The sequence below is a fragment of the Elgaria multicarinata genome, chromosome 4, assembly GCF_023053635.1.
Source record: "Elgaria multicarinata webbii isolate HBS135686 ecotype San Diego chromosome 4, rElgMul1.1.pri, whole genome shotgun sequence".
Classification (NCBI taxonomy): Eukaryota; Metazoa; Chordata; class Lepidosauria; order Squamata; family Anguidae; genus Elgaria; species Elgaria multicarinata.
The window spans coordinates 93145848-93170157 of NC_086174.1; the positions used below are offsets into that span (position 1 = coordinate 93145848).

The window sequence follows — 24310 nt, forward strand, 5'->3', positions numbered from 1 at the left end:
CAAAAAATCTGAAGGAAGTGAGGAGGAGGAATGCCACTGCTAAGGTGGTGCTGACTGACATGACTATCCTCTGAAAACAAAAATATTCCTTTCTTATTTTGAATTAGTTTTTCTCCTTTGCAAATTTCTGCAGATGTGATTGATCAATCAAATGTCTGAAAGCTGTATTTATTTAATAAACAAATAGTAAAAGTCACATGATTGATTAAGGGCAGTATCCAATGTTGCCCGTCCACGAACAGGGCCCACTATTTGCGGAATGGAGATTTCCCCTTTCTAGGGGAAAGCCCCAAAACAAAGGAAACACTTGGTTCTGGAACAGAGCAGGTCAGTGGAGCTCCCTTGTGCTACACTGGATACTGCCCTCAGGCTGCAGCCCTGTGCACTCTTACCTGGAAGTTGTATTGAACTCAGTAAAACTTATTTCTGAGTAGCATTATGTTGTACGATTTCTTTAATGACAGCCCTTATCTATGTGTGTTTGTGAAATTTCTGTATCATTTCCTAGTGAAGCTCCCTGGATAGTTCACAATAAAATAATATATGAAATTAAAAACCCATGAACTGTAAAATCAATAAAATCCACAGTATAATAATATCAAGGCTAATTAAATCCAACATGGATTAACACTGTAAATTTGCCACCTAAAAACCTAACTCACATAACTCCTTGAAACAACAAAAGGTATCTATTTGTCTCCTAAAAGACGGCATACAGTATGCCAGGAGACTTCTATGGGCAGAGAGTTTCACAATGGAGGCGCCATCACTGAGAAGACCCTGGAAAATGGGGTCTTCCCTCCATTGGTTATTCCTAAGCAGATGGCTGGGAGTGAGAGAGAGCAGTTGTGTTGTAGCAAGAAAGTAATAAATTGTGGGCGTGCATGTGTGACAAGAATGCTTATCCTCTTGATAGCAAGAGGGCTTGGCCAAAGAAGGCACCTTCATTTTCTGAGACTTTTACTGATTCTTTCTCTGCATTTTAAAACTACTGTCTATAACCACATAGGCTAGAAGCTTGCTTTTAAAACATGCTACACTCTTAAGATTCTTTTTGTATACATCATGCCACAGAGATGTAATATATTTAATTCATGCAACACTTGTCTCCCCACTGATGAGACAAGGGAAAGATGGGCTTTCTCTGGGACTGAGCGTGTGGAAACTTACCACATTCTTTCCATCTCTGTTGTGCAGCTCTATTCTGATATCTGTCCCAAAACATGTCGGAACTTTCAATACTTGTGTACAGGGCAGAAAAAGAACCCTGAGTCGGGGCTGGCACTCACTTACCGAGATTCTATCTTTCACCGACTTGTAAAAAATGGCTGGATACAAGGAGGAGGTGAGTGCTAAAATCTCTTCATTCTGCAGCATTGGTATATGATTGTGTTTTTCACACCTATCATCAGGGTAAAACTAGACTTTGAGATAATACTAATACTAAGATAAACTATGCTTTTGCTTAGGCTTCTCAAAGGCTTTCAAACAGATTAATGCAGTGATTTGTTGCAAGCAGCAGGAATGTAACTCTCCCACCAATGTGGGCCTCCCCTTTCACTTCCACTGAGTGAGATGATTTCCATGCATACTCCTTTGTGCACAGAGATCTGACACTTCCATTGAAGAGAAACAGGGCTCTTCTAAACAAGTGATTTGTTGCATGCTTGTGATTGGCCACTTACAGGACCATTACACGACATTGTCAACAACCAGGAAGTCTCTGTGCTATCCCTTGGAAATCCCACTATTAAAAGAATCACTTTTAATAACGTAATATCCAGGAAAATGTGGCATCTTCCGCCACTAGATAGTGCTGTCTCAATGGAAGTGGGAGGAGCACGCTTAGAGTGGGAGCTTTTCACTGTCTAGCTCCTTCCTATCTCTCCTCTCTCATCTCACACTATTGCCCCGCTCGTGCTCTTCGCTCCTCTGATGCCATGTTTCTCACCTGCCCAAGGGTCTCTACTTCCCTTGCTCGGATTCGTCCATTTTCTTCTGCTGCCCCTTACGCCTGGAACGCTCTTCCAGAACATTTGAGAACTACAAGTTCAATCGCAGCTTTTAAAGCTCAGCTAAAAACTTTTCTTTTTCCTAAAGCTTTTAAAACTTGATTTTGTTCTGACTTTTATACTGTTAGTTTTACTCTACCCTGTGCCTGTTTGGTGCATTCTCTTCCCCTCCTTATTGTTTTATTATGATTTTATTAGAATGTAAGCCTATGCGGCAGGGTCTTGCTATTTTATTGTTTTACTCTGTACAGCACCATGTACATTGATGGCGCTATATAAATAAATAAATAAATAAATAATAATAATAATGTGGTTGCCCCTCCCTGCCCATGTAATGCAGCCCACAACAATTGTGCCAAAGAAGCAGGAAGCACATAATCCCAGTTAAGCAACGCAGTTTCCCCTTAATGTAGAGATGCTCACAGTTAGTATGCAGAAGATATATGGCTGAGTGTAAAAGACGCAAGTCAATAGCAATTGGCTGTAAAGCTACAATTTCACAGCCGAAAGAAAGAAAGAAAATTTGCCAAGTCTATTATAAAAGAAAGACAAGAGAATAATGTTGAGGGTTCTTTGCAGAGTTTACTATATGGAAGTTTTTTGCTCACTTAGAACTCCATCAGATGAGCATTTTATTGCACGCTCATCACCGGGCACTCACAGATTTTCACAGGCCTCTCACAATGTCGTCTGCCTCCCATGTGCCTACTGCCCCTTCTAGCCTTCTTCATGCCACAAAAGAAACCACCCCAGTAAGTCTGACTTATTTTTTGAGACAGAACTTGCCGCTATCCCCTGCTTTGAGCAGGAGAAGCAATGCGATCAAAAAGGCCCACTGAATGAGCCACGTGTACATTGTTTACTTCCTGAAATCTCTTCATTGGCTTCCAATTCACTCCAGAATCCAATATAAACTTCTCCTGCTGACCTTCAAAGCTCTTCACGGTCTAGCTCCTGCCTATCTCTCCTCTCTCATCTCACACTATCGCCCCGCTCGGGCTCTCCGCTCCTCTGATGCCATGCTTCTCGCCTGCCCAAGGACCTCCACTTCCCTTACTCGGCTTCGTCCTTTTTCTTCTGCTGCCCCTTACGCCTGGAACGCTCTTCCAGAACACTTGAGAACTACAAACTCAATCACTGCTTTTAAAACTCAGCTAAAAACTTTTCTTTTCCCTATAGCCTTCAAATATTGAGATTGTTCTGACTCTATACTGTTAGCTTCACCCTACCTGGTGCCTGTTTACACTTCCCTGTGCCTGTTTGCATTCTCCTTTCCCTCTTTATTGTTTACTACAACTTATTAGATTGTAAGCCTACGCGGCAGGGTCTTGCTATTTACTGTGTTATCTGTACAGCACCATGTACATTGATGGTGCTATATAAATAAATAAATAAATAAATAAATAATAATAATAATCCTTTGAAAGAGGATGTAATGAGAGACAAATGTGTGGGCAGAGACGCGACGGTAAGCAAAATGTGATTTTACCCCATGTGATGATGCTATCAGACCAAAACCTAAAAATAGAATAGACATTGGCTATTCAACCTGAACCATCAATTACAGAATAGAGATCTCTGTTGAAAGTAGCCATTAATCATAGTATTTGGCACTCGTTAGTTAATAGTGTGTCATTTTGAGCTTCTGTGCTCTTTTTTCAAATACAGAAAAAGATAATTATATGACCTTCGTTTTTTCTCCCCCTTAATTAATATACAGACATACATGAAGGAAGAGGGAATGGAGGCGAGGCAATATACGGACCTATCTTTGAAGGTAGGAGGGTGTTCTTAAAATGTCCTGGTGGCACCTAGCTAGGAGGAATGAATGATAATAGACAGAGATACTGCCTGAGCACAAAATGTACTACAGTAATAGAAATGAGATTAAATTAAACACCACAAACTCATGTACATTGCAACTACTGGTTGAAATTCATCAACTGGAATGACAGAGACAAGAGACTTTGGGTGTTTTCCCGCATGAGAGTTGAAGTGGTTCTTGATTCAATCAGGATTGAAGTACAAATCTGAAACCTACTCATTGACCAGAATGGTCATTTGCATTACAAGTGCCTCTCCTCACTTTTTCTTCTACACAGATGATGATGGGATGTTTGTGTGTGGAAGAGATTTAAAGGCAATTTAAGACACATTTGTGAAAAGCTCCTTTGAGAATCTTGACCACTTAAAAGGTGTGTTTAATTTAGCCGTTCTATACCAGGAAAATTCAAACTAGAAAATATAAGGAAATGAAAAGTGAAGAAAATGAGGCTGTAATTCTAAGCAAGCTTGCCAGTAAAACTTAATCCTGCGTAACCTTGTTTATAAAATACCATACAATATGTTTTATGGACACTAAAAGGTTACTAAAAATGGCACCTGTAGCAAAATCCATACTGTGTGTGATGTCATGTTGTGATTTCCCTTGCCCTATTGTACAACACTGGCTACCACTGGTGGATGTCGGGAAACTCAATATCATGATATAAGGTTTGCCAGACAATGGCCCCATTCAGAAGACACCTTAAACCACAGCTTTAACCATGGTGGTTAAGCCAGAAAGCCAGGCTGTGTTCAGAAGGCACCTTAAACAATGGCTTTAACCAAGGTGAATAAGGTTTTCTGGCTTAACCACTGTGGTTAAAGCTGTGGTTTTAAGGTTTCTTCTGAACACAGCCCGGCTTTCTGGCTTAACCATCATGGTTAAAGCCATAATTTAAGGTGTCTTCTGAATGGGGCCATTGTGAGGAAGCAGGGAGAACTTCCCATGGGATTCCATTTTGGCCAGGATCCCTGGATCCTGCATAATGTGTAGTTCTCACCTTTCTATTGAAAATAAAAAAATCAGTATTATTTCTGGTTGCATTACTGGATGGTATACTGAACATAAAAGCGAGTGAAAGAGGGAAATGTAGAATTAAAAAAATTGGACTAGTGGAAAGAAGAAAACTGCAGCCACGCTACATAAATATTTATGAACTGGTTTTTTTAGATGAAAATTTTGCAGTTCCCCATGACCGTAGAGGTGTTCTTGGAATGGCCAACAAAGGACGCCACAGCAATGGGTCCCAGTTCTACATCACACTACAGCCAGCACCTTACTTGAATGACAAATATGTGGCTTTTGGGTATGTGTAAGAACTCTGTGGTAGATCCTAGGTAGAACTGTTGCAATTGAACCATGCTGGGGCGTATGGCAGCCCAGCTTTAATGGCAGAATGAAGCATTTAATTTGAGGAGCATTGTCTTTATTTACTTAGTAACATTTATATCCTGCTTTTATTTCATCATGAAAATCAAGTTGGTGTACATGGGGTTCCAAGGCAGTCTCCCATCCAGACAATGACCAGACTGAATTTTAAAAAAGAATTGACGTGACTTCCTAATGTTTACTTTGTTTCTTCCTACTTTAGACAGGTGATCGAGGGCTCCGAAGTTCTCCGGGAACTGGAAGCAACAAATACATTCAACGAGAGGCCAGTTGTAGAATGTAAAATTATTAACTGTGGAGTTTTTTAACTGTGACTATGGATGATTTATTTAATTTTACTGTAGTGCATAACTATGTTGTTTTCTGATCACTGGGTTTATGGGTTGTTGAAAAATGTTTGGCAAATAAAAGTACCTTTTCCACTTTTAGAAAAAAATAATATATAAAGTGTTTCAAGTCCTGTTCCTTTCCAAATACTTTTGATTCAAAAGCAATCTTACACTTGAGAATACAGGATCTTGGGAGCCTAATGTAAATGATTTAATGTGATCACAATTGAGAGAGCTGTTGGGTGCACTTAGGGAACTTAGAACGCTCTAGTACATGCTTAGAAGGGTTCTGGTCCTTTTTTCTTTGAAAGCGACGGCCAATTCGCATTGCTTATGAAGTTCTCCTGAATCTCAAAAATGAATAGCTATGGGTGTGTATGTGTGTTTGGTTTTCATTTTGCATACAGCGTCTAGAAAATTATAGGCATATTATAAATTGTAGCCGTGATAACAAAGCAGTGCATGGGGCTGTTGCTGGGTAAACAAAGAATCAGAAAGACTTGCTAAGTGTGCAGAATTAGTTGTGCAGGTCTCTGGGTTGTTCCTATAGTTTAGATAGCTAGAAGGCTGCATTAATGTGTTCTTTTTTAAATCAATTTTATATTGTGAGTTTCAACAAAACAAACAAAAAGAACAGCAGGAAATTATACTTCGTTTTCAGACTGGGCAGGAAGCACAACCAGAATGTGTGATTGAAGACTGTGGTCATACTGCAGTGATGTGTACATAGAAACGGCTAACTAACCATCTGTTTTCATTTTAATGGTGCAGTGGTTTACTGTAAAGTTACTGTGCATTACTGTATATTACTGGAAAAACATACAATTCATTTCAAAGTACAGAGGAGATGCTATTATATTTATACTTGCTGTTATACTTACTCAGGTTTGTTTATGTAACAAGCTAAAGTACTAAAGATAGCTACGGATTTTGTCAGTTACTCTGTGTCTTTGATGGCTGAAACTTACCTATTTTGGACAGTCAAAATGGTGCTTTTGCGCAACTCCGAAAATCTGACCAAAAGGGAAAAAAATTACAGAGATATTTGCACACAGTCTTGGAGTAGAAAAAAATTATTTAAAGAATTGGTCCAATTTGTGCGAATGTTGAGAGGACAAAATCTTTTTAAAAAGAGGTTTCATGAATGAGTGACAGCCCCTCCAAAGTGCCACTCCATTGCTCAGCAAGAGTGGCAGGGGTTTCTGCTGTTCCTGCCAAGCAGCTTGCTCACCAATGACAGTAACCCATGGTGGGTTGGCAATGCTGGGTTCAGACAATATGCCAAAACATTATGGAGTAAACAACCCCTGCAACAAGCCATGGGTTATTTGGGTGGCCTCTGGCTCACACAAGCCAACCTCCAGGAATTGGTCCAGCTTCGCAGGACATCACAAACCACTATGGTTTGTCACCCACGATAGGCCGTCACACGGTGCAAACCCAGTCAATATCTCACACCACTCCTGTAACCAAAGTTAAAGGTGGAAACCCAGAATATTATTTTTATAATATCTTCCAGCATCAGACATAATCACATACAAGGGTAGTCACAGCTTTGGTGTCATTAGTATTTGTTTAAATAAAGACCTAATCACAGGCTAATAGAACACACAGTTGGAGAGAATGGTTATGTCCAACTAGAGTTGGTATGGCAAATGCAGATGTTTCTGTTCCTTCTACAGCTTGTTGAGAAGAGACAAATGAGGTAGCAGCAAAACAAGGGGGAAAGTCAGAAACTTTGTAAATACTGGGGCTAAATATACCATGGAATCAGTGGGACTGCAGTGGAGGCTTTGGGGCTTCTCACAGAACCCTCTTTTCACAAGGCAGCATGTGCAACAGAGGTAAGTCACAGACCCCCCCCCCTTCCTCTTACAGCAGTAGCAACAAGCTTGTGATCATTGCCAGTCATCGGCCAAAAATCTAGAGGGCCACCCCTGTTCATTAGTGATAAGGAATATGTAGGAAGTACATATAATCCTATCAAATAATCCTATCAAATTCCATATTTTGCATTTTGCCATGATGATCAACACAATTGGAAGGGTTTTTTTACTGTGTGTATTTTAATGTGCAAATTCCCTTTCCCCCAGAAATACCCATTCATTTTTATTTTAAACTATTTGACTGAAATTGTCCATCATTTAATAAAAAGATTAACGATAAATGGTAGTACTTGTAAGAGTTGCTTGGAATCTTCTGAAATCACAAATAAGGAATCCAAAAACAGCCAAGCAAAAATGAAAACAAGAAGGAAATAGAGGGCTAAACAAGAATCGGTCCAAACTGTTTTGGACCCTAATGGTCTCTCATCAAGGAATTTCAGAAAGGGGGGGAAATAAACATTGGATATGTAGGTTCTTTAACTGCCCATGCTGCAATGGAAGGACTATAAATTAATAACCTCTCTATGAGACTTTAAAAATAAATAAATCACTTTGCGACAGGACGAGATTGTGTGTGCAACCAGCTCAACATTAACAACACCTGGCGCACCTTTCGTCTACAAGGTTAACATGTGATATATTATCTGCACAAACGACGAGCGAGCGGACTTTGGAACAGCCACGCCCTTCTCCCGCATCTCCCAGACCGTTCGATCTGATTCGAGGTTTCGATCACGTGACAAGGAAGCGGTGCTCCGTTGGGGACTGTCCGATCGCAGCAGGCGGAGGAAGAGGGGTTTTTTGGAAGGGTGTTGCGTAGCGTAGACGAAACCATCTCACCAAGCGGGGGGTCGGAGATAGGACAAGATCAGGCGACTGCCTCAGGCCGCGCGTCCATCTCTTCGCGCGAACCGCCCAACGGGCCGCGTCACGTGACTGCAGAGTTCTGTCGGCCGGGAAGCGGAGCAGCTGCGCGAGCCGAGGGTTAAACGGCCGTCCAGCGACGACCCGACGCTTTCGCCTTTTCTCCTCTCGCTTCCCTTCGTGGCGTGATGCCCTCGGTGCGTTCTTCGGCGTTCGCTGTCATGAGCCGCCTCCGGGATCCCCTGGGCTGGGCGCTGCTCCTGGCGGTTCTCGCCTCTTGCCTCACCTCGCCTATGGCAGCGGACGTGGACAAAGGTGAGGAGGGGGAGTGGCGGGCGGCGGGCTCGGAAATGGCTGGAGGCGAGAGGCTTATGATTTTGGGGGAGGGGGCGGGAGAGAGAAAGGTGCCGGGGTTGAGCGGCCATGTTCCACCTTGAACCCCCTATGAACCCAAGGAGGGGGAAAGGTGCGGGGGCGGCAGAAAGTGGGCTCTTCTGCTCACTCACCGCGGTGTCTGCGCTGGCCTTGAGGACTGGTGCCGGGGCTCATAGCCTTGCCAAGCTCCGCCCTGAAGGAAGAAGCCCTCCTGGCAGAGGGGGAGCGAGGTTGTGTGGGCTGGCGAGGGGTGGGGGAGATGTTGGAGCGCGCGAGGGCAAGGCGGGCCTCGCCCCCCCCCCCCCAGCACCTCCACCCATCCGCGCCACGCACGCTACTCGCACTTGTGGGGCCTGTATGTATTTTTTCTTCTTCCTCTAAGAGACAAACCGCAGATTTTCATCGAGAAACTGCAGAGGAACGAAATGGTTAAATACCTCACGCAGCCACAGAGCTATTTTGGGAAAATAGCTCCCCAAGACTGAATTTGACTTTGCGTGTGTGCACTAATCACAGATGTTCTCTTGTAGTGTAAGTGGATTTAATTTGGCCCTTTCCACATTCAGGACCCTCTTCCTTACCACTACGCCACTTTCAGCACTTTGCAAAGGAATTCGCAGGCAGGAGTGAAAGTGGGAGAACAGAGAAGCATAATGCAGAAAGTATTGGAGCATTTTGGCTCTGGGAAGGGCCCATTGCTCTGTAACACTTAGGTTAGAGAGATGTGAGAGTTTACGGAAGTTCCCAACAAGAAAATGCATTGCTCCTCTCCTTCTGTAGAACTAGTTGCTTCATCTATTTGTTTGTCTTACTGAAATGACGTAAGGTCCATTTGCTAGATGCCAGTTAATCCAAAGAATAAAGTGCTAGATTACATTGTTCCAAAGGTCTTGTTCTTTCCATAATGGGAGCTGTTTTGAGAAAAATACAAGGTTGTAATGCTTAATCTGACCTGAGTTTGGCAGTGTACAAATAATTTATTTCAGTTTTTTCATACCTTTCTCCATTGCCATCAACTCAATTGCACCTGTGTGCCCACTCTGCCAAATGGCGTAAAACTCTTAAGTGAAGACAACTAAGCTACTCTAGAGCACATAATTGTGCCTGTTGCACAGTGGTGTGGGCAGCAAAGGAGGCTTACTTTGTTGCCTTCATTGGATCCTTGAATAGTTATCCAACGAAGCTTTTTCTGTGATCTGGGGGTTGTTTACACGCTCTCCAATGAATAGAGCCCTGGTCCCTTCAAGGACCCACTGTTTGCATTGTACTTTGAGAACTAAATCACTTGTCTCCACCACGGACTTGATGCTGTTCTTAGCACAGCCCGGTGGAGATGTCTGATGCTACCATCTGCCTGGTTTTGGGGATTAATTTCAGTTGCTTTGGCCTAACGGCATAGACAAGGTACTTGCAGCAATGCCTGACAGCGTGGACAAGGTGCTTGAAGGACTGGAACTAACGATGTGCCATCTTAATCCTTGCCCTTCCTGGCTAATAATAGTTGAGGAGGTATGACCAGGTGGGTCAGGGAGTGGTAAATGCATCTCTGTATAAAGGGGTACTTTCTGCTGTACTTAAGGAGGCAGTAGCACAACCGCTCCTTAACAAACCCACTCTGAACCAAATGATATTTGACATCTTCCGCACAGTCAGAAATACCCCTTTCTAAAGGAAGGTACTTCAGTGGTTCATGGCAGAGCAACATCAGGCATTCCTGGAGGATATTGATTATCTAGACCAATCCCAGTCTGTAGTCTGGGGATTGTTTCAACCTGGTTATGGTCACCCTGACTGATGACCTTTATCAGGTGAGGGACAGGGGGAGTACAGCCCTGTTAATTTTGCTCAATCTCTCATTGGCTTTTGAAACCATCAACCATGATATCTTCATCAGTTGACTCTATGGACTGGACTTTAGAGGCACTGTGTTAGTGGTTCCGGTCTTACTTGTGGGGTCAGTTTCAGAGAATAACATTGAGTCACCAATCTTTGGTGACTCTGGCCCTCTTGCATTGGCTGCCTGTATGTTTCCGAGCCCGATTCAAGGTGCTGGTTTTAACCTATAAAGCCTTTCACGGCTTAGGACCGCAATACTTGATGGAACGCCTCTCCCGACATGAACCTAGCCGTACACTGCACTCAACATCCAAGGTGCCTACTCTGAGGGAAGTAGGCACTACTTCAGAGTAGGCACTACTTCAGGTGCCTACTCCAAGGGAAGCTCGGAAGACAGCAAAAAGAGAGATGGCCTTTTCTGTGCTGCCCTCCCAATTGTAGAACAATCTCTCTGATGAAGCCTGCATGGCGCCAACATTGTTATCTTTTCAGCGCCAGGTCAAGACTTTTCTCCCAGGCATTTAGCAATATGTAATTAGCCTGGGTTTGTTTTTGTATATTTTTGTGGTTTTAAATTGTATGTTTTTGTGATTTTAAATTTTTGTATATTATTTTTAAGTGTTTTTATCCTACATAAAGTGCCCAGAGAGCCAAGGCAATGGGGTGGTATACAAATGTAATAAATAATAATAATAATAATAATAATAATAATAATAATAATTACTATTAACCTGAATGACACTTTACAGATTATAGAGATCAGTGCAATACTATATTTAACCAGTACTTTGATTCTACTAATTTAGACTTTGTTTAGGATAGATTTTTTCAGGTTATTTCTCTGTCTTTGCTTTCTTCTTGCAATAGTACAGCTGATGGAGGCCAGTAGGAAGAGGGGGACTTCTAAAGGAAGATATCATTGTAAAAGCTGCCATTAGGATTAGACTAGATTTTTTAAGAAGAAAATGACTCCCTGGAGTCTTCTGAATTTCAGATTGCCTTCAAAGCTGGCATTAGTGATTATTGAAAAGTATTCTTTATTTTAGAATTGTGTGACTTGAATTAATTTTAAGGTCACTGAGCCGGGTTTGCTGTACTTACGTTGGATCTTGTGTGCATAACGCTTCTATCAGATAAACCCATACAATTGAGTTGGGGAGGTGAAAAGCAAGATGTACTGTATCAGAGGTGCTGGTAAGGTAAATAGTAAGGTTAGTAAATAAAACATGGAGATAAAATATAGATTGTCGGAAGGTGCTAAAACCTTTCACCCTGTTTTTCTATAACTTTGTATGACGACATAAGTAATGAGGAAGCAAAATGTAAGTTAAAGAAGAAAATAAATTTATTAACTAATACAAACTTAGAAGTTTACCTTGGATATGCAGTGTAGGTGTCTCAGAATCAGCACCCTATACTTTTTTTTTTTTTAGCTTTTCAAATCACAGAACTTTGTTTCATCAATCATCAGTAGAAGTTATTGAAGCAAATGTCATCTTAATAACCAAGTGCTGCTTAGTGTCAACATTATGTGGTGGCAAACATTTGCTTCTCATTTATATGTACAACATGTTCAGGAGTTACAGCCAATTCTGATTCCCTGCACATACCTGTAAGATTGATGTTGTGGTAAACGAGAAAATGTTATGTTCTTACATGTAATAAGTTTGCGTGACCCTGTTTAATGTGATGTGTGAAAAAATCTCTTAGTGTTAACCATTTCTAATGGAGACAGAGAAGCAACTTCATATTTTTGAAAGCAAGAGGTGTTAAACCCTGAAATTATTCTTACATTGCAAAACTACTTCAGTTTTCAAACTAAACAATGTATTACTGAAACATAACTCATTTAGTTGTGGGATAACACTTCAGGGTGAGTTTTCAAACTGTGGGTGCATTCGGATGACACTTTAGTCCACGGACTGGAAATAGTCCACTCCACGGATGGCTATTTCTGGGGCACTTTTGGGCAACGTGGAAGTGCTGCTCAGTGAAGTAGACTATTTCCACTCCATGGAGTTGTCGTCTCTCCCCTCCCCTCCCCATTGAATGGTGATGCTGTTTACTGCTTACCTTACCAGGCACTGCCATTCTGTGGGGAGGCGCAGAGGGGGGGAGGAGTGATGCACCACACAGTGGCTGTCACCTGAAAAAGAAACCCTGGCGAAGCCATCTCTCCTCTTGAAACAAACTGGGATTCATCCACTGCTGCGGCCGTCACTTGGCAACAGGTGCACTGCGATTCCCCGTCATTGGAGTTAACCTGCCCGCCGGTTGTCACTGCGCTCGGCGCAGAGAGACAGGTGATGGGGATGTCCCTTGGTGCTGGCACACAAGGAGGCCGTTTCAAAGCCTCCTGCTTCTGCGGCAGCAACACACAGAGAAGCATGCACCGTCACATAAGCCAGAGGCTTCGCAACGGTCTCCTTGTGTGTAAGGCTGCATGATCCAGCCTCCAGTGAGGCATCCTTCACTTCCCCCTCCCCCATGGGGATTGGCTTGAGGGGATGGAATGGTTGATTAAATAGTCCACCGTTGACTAACATGTCATCCAAACTGAGACTGTTGCCTTATTTCTGGTGTGCTAGCTTGCACGTTCATACTGGAACTGCCTTTTTGAGGGATGTTTCACACTCACATAAGTTTGGCATGAATGTGTTTAAGATAGGTAAACTAGTAAAAAAGAAGTTGAGTGTCATCGCTTCAGATATATCGTTGTACTTTGAATAAAATGGGGGTGTAAAACTTAAAATTGAGAATTATGTGGCAGGCTCCACAAATCCCTTCCCAGCCCCCTAGAAGCAAATATTCTTTAGGTTTCCTATAAATTTCTCACAATGCTTCTGCAAGAAGACCCATGTAAAATGTAACTAGACTCATTCCTTTCTTTCTACCCCAGTCATGAACATGAGGGAGGAGATGGGAGCAGCCACAAATAATAACTACCTATAAGCAAGTTCAAAATTTGTAGACATGTAATTATGCCATAAAAACTAAGTTTCATCATGATATTTCAGTGCTGAGGGCAAATATTTCATTGCAGTATTTCACATTTTTCTTCACATGGGGGGAGGAGCTTAAACTGAGGTTTGAATTTAAACTTAGGATGGTATCCTGAAGATGCACACCAATTTGCATTCCATCATCTGTTCAGTAGAGTTACTGCTTTATAAACAAATGCAACACCAAAGAGGTGAATTAAATTAAAGGCCAATTTTAATTATACAATGGCATCAATGTACATGACTGTAAATATAATGTGCAATGCTCGGTCGCTTTCTAGAGGACGAGGAGGGAAGAGTTGCGAGGTATAGGCATCAGGGAGGGTTCTTCCTGTGGCTTCTTGCTATGTGACTAAAATCTTTTGTTTTTAATGTAACTTGTGAAAACTTCCATAGGTAGCTTGTATCTCACGTTCTGCTGTTTGTTTTTTGTTTTAAGCATTTTTAGGACCAAAAATCCTCCCAAAGGGCTTACAAAAATGTAGATGCATACTACATAGGTCCAGTATAGCAATTATAATAACAATAAAATACATTATAATTCTAGAAGTGCAGAGTTTCCCCATCTTATTTAATGCTGGTGTATGTATACAATCTTTGTACACAGCCATGCGTATGCACTTTAGTGCTGCATCAGTAAAGAGAGGCTGAGTTGAGACGTCACTTTAAGACATGGTGATTTAATCTGCTCGTCGTAGCTTATTTTTGAAATAATCCACAGTGTCCTGCCACACAACTGGGCGTAGCTTATTAAGATACTGTGCCTAATCTGACCCATTCCCCTGCCCTGCTTCAGTCCTCTTGCCTGCTGTTTTACCAACAGGGACTACAAGGAGCAGAATCCTGGTATGCACCAAAAAGGGATGTTACAAATAAGCCCTTGGAGGTTTGCAGGATTGGGACCAAACATCATACACAACCTCTCCTAGTCATTCTCTCTCATATATATATATATATATATATATATATATATATATGGTTAGAGATCAAACGTTATATCATTTGTATATACACAAATATCTTAAACATTCCATCTCAATTCAGAAACAGATTACAAGTTTCCACCTTGGATGGACTTCCCCACCCACCCCAGTATTGCCATCTTCTTATCCACTCCAAATGTCTGTGTAAAGTAGCGAGGATGTCCTCCCCTCTTCTTCTTTATTCACAAAGTTAATAAATTTCTTCCAGATGTCCACAAATTTATTTTTGTATAGTTGTCCTCGCACTTTCCTCATTTTATCTGTCAATTTTTCTAGAAGGGCAATTTAGCGCTGTTAAATTTATATAAAGGTCTGGACAATAAACTATTAGATAATAATAGCGGCAAGAGGGTTGATTGCCAGGCACTGGAAGGATGGCAAAGGGCTATCTAATAGTTTATTTTCCAGACCTTTATATAAATTTAACAGCGCTAGGTGGGAGGATGGCTGAACCCATTGCCCAGTTATTGAGCTAATCTCCTGGAACATTTTGCTCCAGAAAACATTCACCTTTGGACATGACCATCACATATGTAAATACGTTCCGACTCCTGAACAACCTCATCAAAATTTTGGGGATGTCCCTGGGCTCATCACGGCTATTTTTCTTAGTGTCAGATACCATCTATGTATCAATTTTAAAATTACTTCCCTGTTTTTATATGATACTGTATTAAATGGGCAACTATCCCACAGAGCGTTCCAATATTTTTCTTCAATTTGGATTCCTAGGTTGGTTTCCCAGACCATTCTGACAGGATCCTTTATACCAATTTCCTGAGTTAATATACACATATATAACTTTGAGCTCAAACCTTTTGTAATTCCTTTGTATCCCACCATCTCTCATTCAAATACTGTTAAATTCCTAGTAGACGCAGTTTGTAATTCAGGCTGAGAGAGGAGGGCCCGTGCTTGTGCAATTTTTATCCATTGTCCTTTCTCCTCTCCTAGTTTATCAGTTCTAACTTAATCAAGTGCCCATTTTGGAAGAAATCCCTAAGGCAATGAAGTCCTTTGGATTTCCAATTAATTTTTTCTCTGACTGTTAATCTTTCATCAAATTCTGGGTGATAATAAATCGGAGTTAGCAGTGAGTGTCCTGGTGATAGAATTCCCATCATTGTTTCCAGACTTTCATAGTGGTTAATGTGAATGGGTTCTGCACCTGTTCTACCCATCTAAACATGTGTTTCCTGAATGGCCAAGAACAGATTTGAAGAACTAACAATTCCTACATCTTTTGCAGTGGAGACAAGGCAAATAATTCATTCAGCTTCCCTGCAATCTCCCTGTCCTCCTTAGCACTTCTTTGTCAACTAATGGTTCAATTGATTCCCTGGCTGTTTTTCTACTTCTGGCATATTTAAACGTTTATTGTTAGCCTTAATGTTTTGAAAAATAAGCTGCTCCAATTCTCTTTTCACTTTCTGTATCATCTGCTTATATTGCTTGTTATCCATTATGTTTTAATATATTTACCAATAGATGTGACTTTGGATTTTACATCCCCGTTATGAAATTATTATTTTTACATACCTTTTATAAGAGCAGGGCAGGAAGCAATCACCAACAATTCTTGCAACATCTTAATCCAAATTACAGCAAATAGGGGAAAGTAAATATAATTTCTGTGCCTCTGAGTATTGGTTGGCATGTAAAGCAGATCTCAACAGTGCCAATATCTGTTATCTACAAATTGTGGTACCTTTGGAGTTTCTGATCTTGTCGACTGTTAACTGGCTGATGTGTGTGGTGTGTGTTTTTAACTGTTCTTTTTCCTTTTTAGCTGGCTGTGAAAAATATACCAACTGTAGTTCGTGTATCAATAGTAGTGAGACGTGCATGTGGCTTCATTGCAATGGTAAATGGAATTACATCGAAATGGAATGCTTACTAATATTATGCAGGCTCTCCCTTTACTGAGTCAGAGGCTGCTTTTGCTTAAGAAAAGATACATATATCAATGTGTAATGTGTAGTTTTCCCTTCAGCTGCAAAGGTGGAGCTCAGTCTGTACAGTGGGGGGCGATGAGTTTTAAGTAGTCTGATGACCAAGAGACTGAGAGCTGAAAACTGGGGATCAGAGGAAAGCGTAGGTGGTAGAAAGATGGAGTTAAAGAACAGGAGAAAGTATAACTGAGGCGAAACCATTCATGGGGTGTAGGAATAGGACAGTCTGTACAGTGTTGGCAGGAAGGACATTAGCAGACAAGGAAAGATTGGAAAATTTTGGACTAAGGGACTAGGTATTAAAGGGGGTGACTAGGTCTTCAAACCTGACTGATAGAACTGCTGTTCCTTTAAGGTTATGTAGAAGATTTGTTTTTTCGGTTGTGATTTTCTATTGCTGCAGCACATAACCTGATAACTCTAAGGGGACAAGAAGTAGGGGAGTGGTAGGTGGGAGCTTAATTTCACATGCTAGCCAGCCAATTCTTTAACTGCAGGGCTCTAGGGATTTTTTTTGAGGGGGAAGAGTGAAGTATGAACTCTGCTTCTTGAACAAAGTTCAAAGTGGTAGAACTATCTTTGGCCATCCTATAAAAGTCTAAGGAAAATAGTATTGAAATATTACTTGATACATATAACAGGACTTCTTTCTGAGTTTTCCAAACCACAGACTTACCTTCCACCATACTTTAGGAAAGTCAGAAAGAAATTCTGTTGTGTAAGCAAATTTTTTTACACACATTTGGAATGAAGCCAGTGTCGTTATATATAAAATTTCTGGGCAGACTTAGGCTTTTCTTGTGGAGCTTTTCAGATATTCAAGGATAATGTAAGGATGGACCTAGATTTTCCAGTTAAATTGCAAACAGAACCCTCCGTTTATTTAACTTCTTTGTTCTAAATTTGCTAAACCAAAGATTGAATAGTTATTACCCAGATGAGGGAAGAAGCCAATTAACAGCTATATAAGTTTCCTAGGACAACGTAGAAAAATGTTTCTAATGGGGCTTGTAGCCGAAGTATTATGCTGAATGCTTTACAGTTTTACACATGGAAATCTAAACCAAAAATTATTCTACAATCTTCTTTTTAGGATCAGAGTCTCGCTGTGCAAATGAGACAGAAAAACATGACAAATGTCCTTCTATTACTAAAAATGGAACATGTTCAGGTACGTATTTACATCTACACTTATGCTGACTCTCTGGCAAACAAATTCATTGTTTTAGGGGCCTGACAACAGGGAAAACTATCACAATATGGGTCCAAAAGAGCTTAATTCTGCATAATGAGTGCAGCCAGCCTGCTTGGTAGACAGCAGTTGTTTACTAGCCTACTAAGTAGCCTGCATTTCTCCCTTTTCTGTGGCCAACACAGAAACACAGCTACTAGCCCCTTAGCAAACTAGTACATTTTGTGGGATTATTTATAAGGCTGGTATATCACTTAGGCTTGGTGCATGCAAGCCCCTTCATCTGCTCAGTTCATTTCGAAGACAAACGGCATCTGAAGTTATTACTTTGCTAATGAACCTATTTTCATTATTTTTGTCCTTACAAAAAAAGCTAAAGTTGAACCAGTGCTGGCATGCCATAGTGGTGGCTACTGCAGCCACTTTACTCAGCATTTCTTTGCTGACTGCCACCCTCTATCCCACCACTGAACATTGCCGGCCCTACCCCATGTGTTTGCCACGCAGGATGGGTGGCAGTGCTTAGCAAAGAAGTTCCACTTGGAGTAACTGCAGCAGCCACTACATTAGAATTCCTCTGGGCTCCAATGCCCTGTTTTAGGACTCAGAGGTATTCTTACAAAATATGGTGTTTCTCTTTAGAGTGAGGAGCCAGAAAAGTTTTTTTTAAGGATGGTTGTGTCAGCCCTAGTGGGCCCCAGTATTTGCTCTACTATGCTAGTAGATGTTGATGCCTGGCCCAGGTATAACAGCAGGTTTTTAAGCCATAATCAAATTAATCAGCAATTCTTCATCCGCTCTGCAAGTTCCAATTCCACTAGATTAGTCTTGCTATAAGTAAACAAGGTTAGGATTAACATAACTACCCTTTGAAATACTAGAATATTCAGTATGACTCAAGTTATCAACAATATTTCACTGCTTTTAGCAGCTCTGGTTGAATAGTTAGGAATAGTGCACTGCTTCTCAGGAGTAGCTACTTAGGACTGACTATTCTGAATGTTACCTTGCTCTAGCACCCTTTTGGTCCCTAGGATATGTCTTACCTGCCAGTTACAGTTGTTATTGTTATGACTCATCAAAGACTGTCATGACAACCTCACAAGAATTCCCAAAACTTCATACTATCTTTTTCTTTTTAGATACCCCTACCAGTGCTCCCACCATCAGGACACCTACCACGGCCAGTACTAATGATACTACCACAGGTAACAAACCTATTTTGCTTTAATGAAGTAATAGTTTAATACAATATAGAAATTTCATCTGTAATAAATGTCTGCAGGATGATTTTATGAAAACCTGAAGTGAATCATATAGGTCCTTGCCTACAACTCAAGCATAGTACTAGTCCTTGCCTAGACCTTAAAGCGATTACAGCCATTTCATGTAGCAGGATTAGCCATGAAAGTCCTGCATAACTGTGCTCTGAACATTTGCTCTACCTGCAATATTTGTATTTCTTCCGCTCATTTTGAGGTGTTGGGAATGAGCACTGTTGTGTATGCCAGCAGATGCTTCTCTGCCTTTCTGCACTTAAAGGAGTTCTGCTGGGCTGGTTCTGTGGACTACCTTTAGTCACATGCATAGCAGTAACGAAAAGCAAAAGTGGCTCCTGATAAGTTCTGAAAAAGTTTTCAAGAAATTCTTTTTCAAAGGTTAGTGAGAAATACCTAGGTATACAATCAGGAACAATGTTGTTTGTTTCTTGCCTTTTCCCAAGTCTCTAGGTTAATTGCAGTGTGTCATCTTACTTTCTCATCTTAATACCACTGAGGTACACTAGGGTGAGACAAAGCAAATAACCATAGCCTACTGAGGGAACTGAGCAGCTGAAGAGGGATTTGAATTGCTGTGTCTGACAAACTACTATAACACAGGGTCTTTAGGAATATGTAAAATATCGGTCCTATTGAGCAATTGAGATGTAGGAGCGTTCACAATATTAAGATTTTGCCTCTCTTGCAACCATTAGTTCTGCTGTAACAAATGAATTACATTTGACTAAGTCTTTATTTTCATATTTAGAACATCTTTCTATTTATGATGTTCCTGCCATGAGTGTTGTTGCGTATGTAGCCAAAACAGCTCTACCCAAGCACAAGAGAGAGATAACTAGCAGGCTTAGGCAATCCCAAACTTTTCAGTAATGCACAACATTTTTAGGAAATCCCCTAATGGTTGGGAGCCCAGAAACAGTTCAAGGGGGTCCTTGGTATAGAAATCCATCGCAAATAAAATGGAGTATTCTGAAAGAGGGCATGGCTGGCTGAAATCTTGAACACAAGCACTCCATGCTGCCACGTTTTATTGCATGTCCCACTTGTTCCTTCTAATACTGAATTTAGTGATCCTGTTGTCTAGCTTTATCCATCTGACAGTGAAAGGGGGACACACGGAGACAAGAGTAGTTTCTGCATGCTTGGACTCACAAGGTATGCAGAAATATACTAGTTAGTAAATCCTAACAAAAGAAATGAGAAACAACTAAAGCCTCAGGAGCCATGGAATGTGGAGTGTTTGAGCTTGCTTGAGTCCCTAATAATCATCTTTCTGGAGATATAAATTAGGATTGGAGGGATGGAGGCCAGGATATTAAACTCCCCTTCCTCTGGGTAATTGAGGGGGCAGAAAAGGAAAAAGGACGCTTCTGTTCTTTACCCTCCCAATTCCCACCCACCCCAACTCAATATATAGCAATAAATAGTCCAATTGCCTGATCCCCTCCTCACACCACCCACCCAAGAGCTTCAGCAATACTACAATGCTCTGATTTCAGACTGGCTGGAGCCCTGAAAAGGAGCACCTCGACACTGGGTCTCTACTTGCTATATAATAACATCTAATAATGGTGTTTTCTCTATATTAATTTTGAATCGTGTATATATTGTGTTTTTGGATTTTCTTTTAATTGTCTTCTCCAGAATGGAGGGATATCCATCCTTAGATTCTTATCCAGAAATAAATACTTTAATTTACTGTGAAATGTGCGTTGTTCACATCTGTGTTTTGTAAGTTTCGAGATAAAATTAAGCAATTTAAAGCTGGTTCCAACTTAAGTTGAATTTTCTCTGAAACAGGTAGCACGACTAACACAACTTCACACACAGTAAAGCCTACTTCTGCTACAGTAACCACAGGTGCTGCTAGTACCAATTCTACAGTAACCACAGGTGCTGCTAGTACCAATTCTTCTATACCAGGTAATCTTTGATTTACAGCAATCATTTCTTCTTGGGATAAACTGTCTTAAAGATTATTCTTGTCATATGAATAATAAGACTGAAATCAACTGTATTGTGTATTGAAGAAGATAGAAAATGTAAGTTTTGAATATCCGGTTTCAAAACACTAGAAGAGAGAAAAGCTGAGTTGTAAAATAAGCTTTTCTTCTAACTATATTATAAATAGCAGCCTAAAGTGATATCTGGGTAACAGCTGATCCAGCTTTTCTCTGGCCACTAATCAGGAAAAGGACTAGATCTCACAGTCTTTCTCCTACTAGCAGAGCTGTTCCAAGTTCTGTATAATGAGAGACAGAATTGTAGGGCTTTGATTTTTTACAAGATAAAAATAGTACACAGAAAGCATTATAATTGATCAGCCAATCACTAATAAACTGTAATCCTCTTATTTGACAGGTTCTGTGTCTCCCAAGCCAACATCCAAACCATCTCCTCACAAATCCACATTTGATGCTGCCAGTTTCATTGGTGGTATTGTCCTTGTGCTGGGTCTACAAGCAGTAATCTTCTTTCTGTATAAATTCTGCAAGTCCAAAGATCAAAACTATCACACCCTCTAGGATCTGTTGCTTCTAAGTGAACTTACAATAGCTCAATATTTGTGGTTAGCTGCACCAAAAGATCTTTATTCCTTATAGAAGACAACAATTCAAAATATTATTTTTCAAGACATTTTTTTAACAAGAAAATATTTCTGCAACATGCTTGGAAGAAGGTTGTGTGAATCATGTTTTGCTCTGCAAGAATACTTGCAATATCCTGCATGAACTCTTATTGGCTGTCTTAAATTTCTTTAGTAGCTGCTACTATGAAACCTTTTCCTCTACCTGACATGCCAAATGTAGACGTTAATAGGTATTGTATTCAGTGGCAGCAGTGTTCTTAGTAAATAATCTTATAACTGCGATGGTTAAATTAGTTAGCCTTAGGTACAGTGTCCCTTATATCATTATTAAAATGTGAATTACCAGTGACTTGGCATAAAACACTATTTGTGTGGGAAATTGGCTTTTTATTGTGTACTGCTAGTAGATTGGGACAGACGTGTATTATACTATCTTTTTTCCTTAGGAATTATGGAAGCCCATATTTTTCTATACTAGATTATGTGAAAAGGATGATTGTTTTCTAATTTAAGTATAAGCAGCCATAGGAAGAATTATGATCAAAGGATACAAGTTCTTTGGTGCATAAGGAAGAAGTACCAGTGCCTTAATGAGTAGGCTGCAAACTGAAATGTTTGTGTCATCTTATTTGTTTGAGGTACAGTGAATGTCATTCCATTTTCAGCAAATCTTCTGTATACACATGAACTTGAATATTATTAATATGCCCATCTTTAATTCCTTTTAGTGAAGACAGTTATCAAAAGAAAATAATGTAGCCAGTCTTCATGTGCTACTTCTAAAGCATCTGTGTCTAGCCTTCAAATTACTTGCCTTGGAAACTACCATTACATGCTTTACATTTGAGGGCACTAATTTCAGTTGACAAACTTCCTGCTGCTCACCATTGATGGATATTTCAAAGCTACTGTAATTCTGCATGGATTTGTGAGTGATATTCTGTCGCCATATAGCAATATGGTTTCTGTCAGTTTCATAAAACATTGACAGTAGTATGATAGAAGTGAGCAGACTGAGACTTGGAGCTACTTTAGTTTATGATTATGGTCAAAACAGATTGCCAATTATTGTTTTTCAAGTTGTAATGCAAGCATAGTTTAAATATTAGAAATGCAACTTATAGGTTTAAATGCTTCTCCTAGATGAGCTCCAATGAAACTCATGGAGGATGCACAATGCTTGGTATTAAGCTGATAGTAGCACATCTGAGTGTATGGCTTATTGTGAAATTTTCTAGTGCATTTACTTTCTCACCTTCTCTAGCCCTTCTAGCTTGAATAGTATTCACTTCAATGATGTTGCATAGAAAGTTTGTTCATAATAATATTTAGCCAATAGTACTGTAACTTTAAAGAACTTTCAGGCAACTGCACTCCTAAAAGACAATCAGCTCAGGTGTATGAAACAGTAAATTAACCAGCCAATTTTCAGCAAGTAACATGTCTGAAGTGGGTGGTATTTAATGGCCTTAAAGTCATTTAATCTAGTTCCCTATCTCTTGTATTTTCATAAATTGAGGCTAAATATTTGAATATATTCTAAAACTAAGCATACATTAATGCACTTCTAGAGAGTAACAGTTGTTTTATTTATTTTTTTAAAAAAACATGCACTGTTAACTCAACCCGATAAGCTTGTGCTTAGTAGTGAGACTTTAAAAGCTATTTAGAGTTGCTTCCTCACTGATTTTTGAAGGACAATGTTTTGTCTTGCAAACTTCTGACAGAACATTTCAAGACAAGCAGTGCTACATATAATTTGAAAATTGAAATTTGAGCCAGTTTGTTACTGAGCCAAAAATAAACAGCCCTAAACTATCATATTCTGTGCTGTTCAAGTGCCTTAATTTTTCTTAATGTTGGCCTCATGTTGGTTGAAAAATGTGGAAAGGGGAAAGTTAGTTACTATACTTTTCTCTTAGTGCCAGCAATTGCTGTTTTCCAAGGACTTTAGGAAATTCAGGTGTCACTGCTACTCTTCAGGAAGTCTGCATTTTCTAATTTGTTAGCGCACTGCTGTGTATTTAGCCTTCAGGACATTTCTAATGTTTTCGTGCAGTAGCATAAAGTTTTTATTTTCTAGACCAAGCTTTATCAATACCGTACCAAAATCTGGCTAAGACTGTGCAGGGATTTTCTCTTACCAATTATTTTTGTTTGCTTATCCTTAGCTTCTATAAATGAATGGGTGAAAGTTATTTTGTTTTCAATTTTATAGTACTATTAAGCTGGATATTTGCAAGTTTGCTAACGAAATAGATTTTCATTGCTTCTCTGCTGCTTGAAATTTAGTATAGGGTTTTTAAAAACTTGCCTGTGTGGAATAGCTAATTATGTGGCCTCTAATTTTAAGACGGTAAATTGTGACATTCACTCTTTATCTGGATTGTTCCTAAAACTCCCATGTGCAAATGTGTTGAATCTGGAATGGAATGTTGTAGACATTACTGTATTGCATATGTGTTGTCTTCATTGGAAGAAATGCAAACTACTTATAATCACAAAACCAAAATAATAAATCACTTATTAAAATGTTTCTGACTATCAGTAAAAAACAAACAAATCACCAACCCTTGTATTTGGGCCACACCGTAATATGCCATGAAGTGTTTTTCACGTTGACAACTTGGAGGTATGGTGTACATTTTGAGTGGCAGGGTTTCATCAGATCTTTCATTTAAAGCCATCAAATGCAAAAATAAAAGTACGTATTTGCATGTGTGTGAATAGCTAGCCTTATAAAACTCTTGCATGGCATGACTATCTGTAATTCATTAAAACAAACACCAATCAGC

General features: G+C 40.1%; 2 protein-coding genes across 2 annotated transcripts in view; both read left to right on the top strand.

The window, feature by feature from the left end:
* The window catches only part of PPIL6 (peptidylprolyl isomerase like 6), a 14010-nt gene extending 8397 nt beyond the window's left edge, over window positions 1-5613 (top strand). The window contains exons 5-8 of the mRNA XM_063124803.1: window positions 1198-1345; window positions 3733-3789; window positions 5008-5143; window positions 5429-5613. Coding sequence (XP_062980873.1) covers window positions 1198-1345; window positions 3733-3789; window positions 5008-5143; window positions 5429-5534 — 447 coding nt within the window. The 3' untranslated portion in view covers window positions 5535-5613. The remainder of the gene's footprint in view (window positions 1-1197; window positions 1346-3732; window positions 3790-5007; window positions 5144-5428) is intronic.
* A 2763-nt stretch (window positions 5614-8376) lies between these two features.
* CD164 (CD164 molecule) lies at window positions 8377-24051 on the top strand. Its single transcript, XM_063124805.1, has 6 exons — window positions 8377-8620; window positions 16291-16365; window positions 17547-17624; window positions 18788-18853; window positions 20726-20848; window positions 21287-24051. Exons 1-6 carry the CDS (start codon window positions 8494-8496, stop codon window positions 21448-21450), a joined length of 633 nt encoding a protein of 210 aa, XP_062980875.1. The 5' UTR covers window positions 8377-8493; the 3' UTR covers window positions 21451-24051.
* The last annotated feature ends 259 nt before the right edge of the window (window positions 24052-24310 follow it).

Bases quoted from the DNA above. Each gene is read 5' to 3' on its own strand.
- CD164 (XM_063124805.1), top strand. From the start codon at position 8,494: ATGCCCTCGGTGCGTTCTTCGGCGTTCGCTGTCATGAGCCGCCTCCGG. The intron at 17,625-18,787 runs GTACGTATTTAC...TTTTCTTTTTAG, and splicing joins TAAAAATGGAACATGTTCAG to ATACCCCTACCAGTGCTCCC. The intron at 18,854-20,725 runs GTAACAAACCTA...TCTCTGAAACAG, and splicing joins TACTAATGATACTACCACAG to GTAGCACGACTAACACAACT.